The following is an 8,435-nucleotide window of genomic DNA, read 5'->3' as shown; positions in this document are numbered from 1 at the left end:
AACTAAAATTTCAACTAGCAAACTTGAAACTCAATTATCTCAGTCTATATTTAATCTTTTTGCCTAAAACTGATTTCATTAATCTAATTATTCACCTATGACTTATTCTCAACCCTAAATTACACAAAACTACTCAATTCATGGTATCAAAAATTTTCGACATATCATGGCAATTTTTATGAAAATCCAATAAAATTTAAGAAATCTTTAACGAAACTTGAAACTCAGTTTAGAAACCTTCTATTCACATCAAAACTAAATGAAAAACACTTTGAAACCATATTTTTATCCAAAATCTCGAAATCCACCATTAACGACCCAATTTTCGGCTGTTACTCAAAACATATGATTTAATGGGTAAAAACTCAATTTAAAAGGCTAGATAACATAAAAAAGTGTAATAGAAAAATGAATCGTTACTTTAGTTGACGAAGAACCGAGCGTTTGATTGAAAATCCGAAAAACCCAAAAGTTAAGCAATAGAGAAATCTATTGGATTTTTTATGGTTTTTATAGAATTCTAAAGAGGTTTAATGTTATGAGGATGAAATACATCAAAGGAATGAAGATTGAGAATCAAAATTGAATAAATGGGGTTTGGGAAGACAATGGATGACAAAACAAAAAGACTGGGAAGAACTAATGTGGGCTTTGTGAAGATAAAGGGAGAAAATAGAGTATTTTTAAAACTTTGGCATAACTCTTTTATAAACACTCAAAATTTAGCCACTTTTTCAAACCAGTCATCATTTCAAAATTGAAAGTCTTTTCAGTATTATTTTCAAAAATTGATTTGATTTTCAAAAAGGCCATAGACGAAAATATTTTTGATTTATCATGCTACGAAATTCCTGTGTATACTAGAGCTAAAATTCTCATTTTACCCTCGAAACTCATAGGCCCAATTTTGGTGTGTGACATACTTGTGGACATCGTTGTTTAATTAGTTATCTTTTTGCTGCAGTATTTTTAGTCTAAACGTTCGCATATCTGAGGGCGGCTAGTGATATAGGGAAAGTTGTTAATGATGAAATAAGGTTTGATGCATGGTAGCGTACAATAGAAAACAAAAAAAAAAGGCAATAAGTTTTTTACTAAAAGTTTTTAAAAATAGTAAAATATTATTAAAAGTTGTAGAAAATTATAAAATTGAAAATCATAGAAAATTTAAAATATTAAATATTATAAAAATTTCCACTCTTTCTTATAAATTCTATAAATTTATATATATATTTTATAAATTTTATTAATTGCAATAATTTTTATCATTTTAATAATTTTATATAATTTTATTTAACTTTTTTATAATTTTAATGATTTTTATAAAATTTAAAATTGATTAAGCCCTTATAAAATAATAAAAATCAATTAACCCTTCCATATCAACATTTTCAATGTTTTACGTCACATTATCATCTTTTTTCACGTCGGTCACCACATAATCACTTAACAGTCAATAAAAAGCTTTGGTGAAAACTATATTTTAAAAGCTTAATTTATTGCTAACATTTGATTAATAGCTTAATTGATTGCAATATTCAATTAATACTTAATTAATACTTTTTTAAGTATTTAGAAGAATATTATTTAGGGCTTAAACCTAAACTGAAATCAAATTCCAACGTCAAGTTAAATATATATATATGAATTTTGATAAGTTTAGACAACTCTATTTCCAAAAGAGAGGTTGACCAAGCTAAAGGCAAGCCTCGATAAGATTCATTTTAGAGGGAACAATGTGAATCATGTGATACAAACGGTAAATTTTTAAATAATTAAGGCTCTTTGCATTTGAAGACGACAGTCTGATAACGATTCAAGTTGAATAAAACTTATTCAAACTCAAATTTCTCGCTATGGATTATAATTTAAAATGCCAGATGCATAGACTTTTTGAACACTATTTTCAATAATCAAATTACTTTCGATTTATTCGTCCATTTTAAATCTTTTACAAAATTTATATAAAATGTATATCTAATTATTTGCATTTTAATTCTTTTATTCAATTTTATATTGATAAATAAATCTCGATACAAAAGTGTATTTTTCAACCATTTTAAAATATTGAATCAAACTTTGATTTTGATTCGAGACCTTTTATTTTATTTCTCATGTACTAATGTCATATTTTCATTTTAAAAATAAATATTTATTTTCATTTAACAGACATGCTTCTAAATTTCAAAATTAAAATGAAATTTTATTAAAAAAACCAAACAAGTCTAACATTGTCTTAACCTTTATTTTACTACGATTTTTCTTATTTTTTTATTTTTAAATATTTATGTTGAATAAGAACTTTAAAATACTAATATTGGACGACTTTTGAAAAGTAACTTAGAAATAAATATATAAGGATGACAACGGATTTTTGTAAATTTCGAATATGAACTCACAAATTTATTTTCAAAATCTAGAATTATATTAAATTTAAGTATTAATATCTAATTAAATTATGAAGTGGATATCCGAATTTACTAAATATTCAAGTTTAATAAATATAAATTTCTATTAAATAAAAATTTTAAAATGTGACGCAGTTAATGACTTCAATGATTAATACGCACATGCACTCTAAATATGCTGGAATAACAATATTCAAATAAAATATTATCGGTATTTAAATAAAAGAATAAATAAATAAATAAATCCACCCCCGAAAACAGTTGAGTGAGCTTTATGAATCTGATAAGTTTTAGTGGAGAGGACTACACCTGGACACCAGTATAAAAGGTGACCCACGCAGCTCAGATTTGCAATTAAACTGAGAATTGTTTCTATAAACAAAGCGAAACTTGGTGTGAAACAATGGCGTCCTCGGATCTTATTGGCAAGCTTGAGACTGATGTCGAAATCGATATTTCTCCCGAAAAGTTCCACCATATGTGGTGCCACAGGCCGCACCATGTCCACCACACTAGCTCCGAAAAAGTACAAGGATGCGATTTACATGAAGGTGAATTTGGAACTCCCGGCGTCGTTATCTGCTGGAGATATGTGCATGGTAAACCAACAAACCTTCATTCTTTTCCCCTGTATTTCAACATATATTTGAGAGTAGAAATTTTTCTTTTAAATTATAACAAACCTAAGCTTTTGTTTGTTTGGATTTATATAGATGGAAAGGCTAAAACTGCAAAGCAGGTAGTTGAAGTTATGGACCATGAGAAAAAGTCAATAACTTTCAAAATGCTTGAAGGAGATCTGATGGAGGAATACAAAAGCTTCGTGATTACAATCCAAACTTCCCCCAAGAGCGACGGTAAAGGCAGTATAGTGCACTGGACTCTGGATTATGAAAAGCTGCACGAGGGTATTGGACATCCTGAGTCTCTGCTCCAGTTCTTTATCGAACTCACCGCCGACATGGCTGCTCATCTCCGCAAGGAAACTTAATTAATGGATAGACCATGGCAAGAAAATCCCATGTCGAATCGTCTGCTATTACTATTACTATCAGTACTGATCTAAGAATAAAATTAGCAGCTTTGTACTGTGTTTTCATTTGAATATTTGAATGTTAGGTTTGATTATGCTGTTATGAGTGGGGGCGCGCAGCGTTCTGTGTTTATGTATTAAATCTACTATGTGCTTTTATTTGTGTGATATTATTTATATATGGTTTCATAATGTCTTTCTATAATTTCAGAGGGATAGGGTATTTCAGATTTTTGTGTTTTGATCTAGACACATCCTGCAAAGGGAAAATCTAAATTTGTATTCCTTTGAACCAAATAAGATGGGGGAAATAGATGGCGGGAAATGCGTACAATGTCTGCCATACGTTAGTAATGATATATATATATATATTAAAAATAATGATATATATTTTTTAAATGATAAGATTGTTCAAAAATTATGAAAATGTTAATTAATAATTTCATCCCCAAATTTTTTTTACTTCACCTTTAAATTAAAGTTATTTAATTCAGCACTAGTAATAATTAAATTTGATTGAAATTATTGATATATTTAATTAATTGTAGTTTAAATAAAATAATTATAGATATACGAATTCTAGATTTCTAATTGGTTTGCATAGAGTTTGTCAGAAGTTTTACTTTTATCAATTTATTAATATTTTCATTATAAAAATTATTATTTTCTCTTTGTTATTTATTTCAATTAAAGTTATTGGAAATAAACATTCAGAGCTTGAAATATATTTGTAATACCTAAATTTTGCCCGAACCAAACCCAAGTAGTAAAACCCAAATATAAAAAATATATATATAAAATAAATATAATAAAAGTCCAATACTGTCCAGTATCACAAATTTAAATCCAAGCCTAGATTACATTAAGCCTCTAACCCACTAAACACCAGTCCGAAAATTAGCCCAAACAATTAAGGTCCAACATCTAATACCCAACCCAATCAGCCCAATACCGAATCTAACCCCAATCAGAAACCCTAGACAAGAATAACTTCATGCACATGACCAAGCCTTCCATGAGACCAACCTTTCAGACGCCCACCACCACATGACGCCTCAGACGGCCACCTTCGTACCTCCAGGTTGGCCGAATACCTGCAAAAAGCGCACGGAAATAGCAGCAAATAGGAAAATAACAGAATAGGGGGAACCTTTTATTCATTTTTTATTTTTCTGTAAATCGAGCTATTAAGAAGGCCATTCAAACACTGTAAACGGATTACGCATTGAGAATACAGAAATTAAAATACCGAAAGGTGATTTTTTTCTCTTGCATTTTTGTTAATCATTCGATTCCTTTCTGTTCTTTCATTTTCTTTTAGTGATTCATCTATTATTAATTAAGAGAAAAACGGTAAAGGAAAAGAGAGAACGTACCTGGTGACGAGATTCAGGCCCTTTCTGCCGTCATCGGAGAACGGGCTTGAATCGAAAACCATTCGAATGCCATCCGAACACAAAACGGCGCAGGGAATATTGGTTCCCCTTTAGGTTTTCAAAGTAACAGATTTTAGGTTTTTTTTTACCTTTAAGCACGAAGTTAAAACGCCATCGTTTAGAGCCAATGCAATGGCTCTGAAACAGCGTCGTTTGAAGACCTGATCCGAACGGTGACCCGATCCGGGAAGTATCCGCGCATTAAGGATCGTCTGGTCTATTTATTCAACAGGTCCTTCCGTGTTTAATGGAATTGTGATTTGATTTTCTTTAATGGTTTGTAATTTGTACCACATATTCGATGCTGTGTTCATTTAGATCCAGGCTTAAACGGTGCCGTTTTGTGGATGATTGAGATTATTTCGATACTTGCGCTTAATTGCAGATTTAGTCCTTCAATTTGGAAATAAATTAAACTTTAATACAAATTTAGTTTTCTTCCTTAAAATTCAACAGTATTTTTTTATATTATAATAAATCCTACTTTCGTATATTATAGTATTTAATATTATTTATAGTGTTTAAATTTATTATTATAGTTTAAAATGTAATAAATTATTATTTTCGTTTGTATTTTATTTTTTAAAATTCATTATACACCAATATTTTGAGTCAATTGTATTTTAGTTTTGTCTTCTTTTATTATTAATTTAATTTTATTTAAACCTCGATTTAAAATTTGTTGATTATTATTTTCAACTTCAAAATACTTTTCATATTTAATTTTGATTTCAAAAGTTTTTTTAATAAATCAATTTTTATTTTATTCAACCTTTTTATTTTAATTTTGTTTTTTTACAATAATATTATACGATAATTATATGCATAATTTATATGGAATTATTTTAATATATGTATATGTTTATAAAATGTATTATAATTTATAATTTATAAAATTTTATTTTATGTTTTAAAATTTTTATTCATTTCGATTATTTTTGGTTTACTTGTAATTAAATTATTTTATATTAATTATTCTCATTTTTTTTATTTGTAAGATTAATTATTAGTTTATTTGATTATTATTGTGGATGCATTATATGTTTGGTTGCTCTATATTGTAAATTTAGTTGACTATTCATCATTTGCTTTATATATTGTTATTCAATTATATTATTTGTAAGAATTGCATTTCATTAAAATATTATAATAGTCTTATTTCAAAACTCCAAAAATGCTTGGTATTCCTAAGTTTTCGAGAGAATTGTGCCCTAACTTATCGAGCTTCAATTCTTCTCGATGAATTAAGATAATCAAGTGTTCATTTTATTAAAACCTTACAATCATTTAAATAAAATTCTTTAGATTTCAGAATGTTGGATCCTAACTTACTGGGTACGATATTTTGTCATCTCGTTTTTAAAATAATGGCAATATTTGATGTTTAAGAATTTTGAGAAATCGAACCCTAACTTACTGGATTCCAATTTCTCGATTGACTTAAATCATCAAATATCCTTTTTAAAACGTGTTAAAATTTTTTTAGAAAGGGACAAACTTAGTTTCGAGGATTTGAAATGTTACACTCTAACTTACTGAGTGTGACAATTTATTCCTTTGAAATAAGAGAGCTTTATAATCCAATTCATTTTATTCAAGATAAAAGGATCGTATTTTAAAATCTTTTCAAAATTTCGACATTAAGATATTAAACAATCATTTCGGTACCAATTTTGGGCGTCACGAAGGCGCTAACCCTTCCTTGTGCGTAATCGACTCCCGAATCTATTTTCTCAAAATTCGTAAACCTAAAATTATTTTCAAGGTGATCTGATCACACCTCAATAAAAGATCGGTGGTGACTCCCAATTTTCATTTTTAAGTCGACAACTAATTTTTTTTCAAAAAAAATGGTTTCGACAGCTTGGCGACTCCACTGGGGAAACCATTTAGAGAGTCAAGCCGTAAAATTAATTGTTTTCTGTCTTATTGTCGAAAATCGAAAATTTGATTTGAAAAATTACGACCCTTTCTTTGAATTTGATTGCATGATTATTGTAGGTTGAGTTTTGTAAAAATCTTCGCATCATATTGCATAAAGGCTATTTTGGTCTTACCACTTTAAGTGGGAGTGAGAAGCTACTCCTTCGTGAGCTTTTCACCCCCGTGCAGGATGGTGGATCACTTTCGGGATACATTCGTACTTATGTCTTCGTGAGATTTTCATCTCTGTGCAGCCATAGAGAAATGTATTCCCCTAAACCGAACTCGGTCTGTATGAGCCTATAATGGGTAAAGATTGAGGAATTTGCTGGTTCGGGTACCTTAACTTTAGAACCAAACTCCATATAGTGGACTTAGGAACCTAACCCAGGTAGAACTACTCCAAACTCTAGCGATTGTCCAAATAGGTGCTTGATTTTCTTATATTTGCTTTGAATTTTGTTTTGTGTTGTACTGACTTGTTTGTGTTTTGTTGATATTTTTACATGTCACTGTATATCTCAAAGAGTGTCGATTCAAGTTCAGTTACTAAATTAGAAAATTGTCATGGAAAAAGAATTTCTTGATAAAGTGGAAAACAATGCCATTGTCCATATATGGTCAGAGAAGGTGCAATTGGAGAAAGGAGACAGTTTAGCTAAGGGATATGTGTCAGAGCTTTGGGATTACACTCGTATTAGTGTGACACAAAATAGCCTTTAGGAGTTAAATGAGATTTGGGATCGGTGGAATGATGAAACCAAGCAGTTGTTCTACTCTAATTATGGGGACTTGCCGTACTTACTTAACATCAAGGTGGATGAACGACTATTTCGCGCTCTCGCTCAATATTGGAATCCTGGATATAGCTGTTTTACTTTTGGGAACGTAGATTTGGTGCCTACAGTGGAGGAATATCTGACTTTCTTGACCGCCCTAGGCTTCAGGTTGATAAAGCATATTCCAGAGCCGCATACGTCCCAGCGTTTTGGAAGAAATTAATGAGTATTACGGGAATGAGTGAACAATGGATCTCAGCCAGGATCAAACAGAAGGGCGAGTGTAAATGTATCCCATGGAGGAATTTGCGAGACTTGATCCTAGCATATCCTGATGGGAAAAAGAAGGTCGATGTGTTTGCTTTGAGTATCTACGGGTTAGTGATTTTCCCTAGAGCATTAGGGCATGTTGAAGCGGTTTCAGATCTCTTTGATCGATTGGGTAAATGGGTCACGCCTGTTCCTGCGATTTTGGCTGAAACGTGTAGATCTTTGAATGCGTGTAGGTGAGCTGGTGAAGACAGATTTATAGATTGTGCGCAATTGCTAATAGCTTGGTTCCATAGTCATTTCTGGAAGGTCGAAAAAGTTTTGTATCGGGTTTTCTCTGGGCATTACTCCCCGTTAAAAGAGATAGTGGCTACGCCAAGAAGGGACGATATATCAGAGGAGAATTGGATAGCAATTCTATAAAATCTTTAAGAGGATGATGTGGAGTGGAGAGCTCCTTGGTTGATTCCTGATGGAATTCTCTACCGTTGTGGAAGTTTTGACTGGGTTCCGTTGCTTGGGATTTGGGGAGCCGTCGGGTATGCACCTTTATTGGTCCTAAGGCAATACAATTTAAGACAGTTTG

General features: G+C 30.7%; 1 protein-coding gene across 1 annotated transcript; it reads left to right on the top strand.

Moving 5' to 3' along the window:
- Positions 1 to 2,753: 2,753 nt before the first annotated feature.
- Positions 2,754 to 3,646, top strand: LOC105785695 (MLP-like protein 43). The gene is made up of 2 exons (XM_012611816.2): positions 2,754 to 3,007; positions 3,122 to 3,646. The coding sequence occupies exons 1-2, from the start codon at positions 2,812 to 2,814 to the stop codon at positions 3,397 to 3,399; spliced, it is 474 nt and encodes a 157-aa protein (XP_012467270.1). The 5' UTR covers positions 2,754 to 2,811; the 3' UTR covers positions 3,400 to 3,646.
- The last annotated feature ends 4,789 nt before the right edge of the window (positions 3,647 to 8,435 follow it).

The sequence above is a fragment of the Gossypium raimondii genome, chromosome 1 (assembly GCF_025698545.1).
Source record: "Gossypium raimondii isolate GPD5lz chromosome 1, ASM2569854v1, whole genome shotgun sequence".
In the NCBI taxonomy this organism is placed as follows: Eukaryota; Viridiplantae; Streptophyta; class Magnoliopsida; order Malvales; family Malvaceae; genus Gossypium; species Gossypium raimondii.
This window is presented reverse-complemented; position numbering and strand designations above follow the sequence as displayed.

Bases quoted from the DNA above. Each gene is read 5' to 3' on its own strand.
- LOC105785695 (XM_012611816.2), top strand. From the start codon at position 2,812: ATGGCGTCCTCGGATCTTATTGGCAAGCTTGAGACTGATGTCGAAATC. The intron at 3,008-3,121 runs GTAAACCAACAA...GGATTTATATAG, and splicing joins CTGCTGGAGATATGTGCATG to ATGGAAAGGCTAAAACTGCA.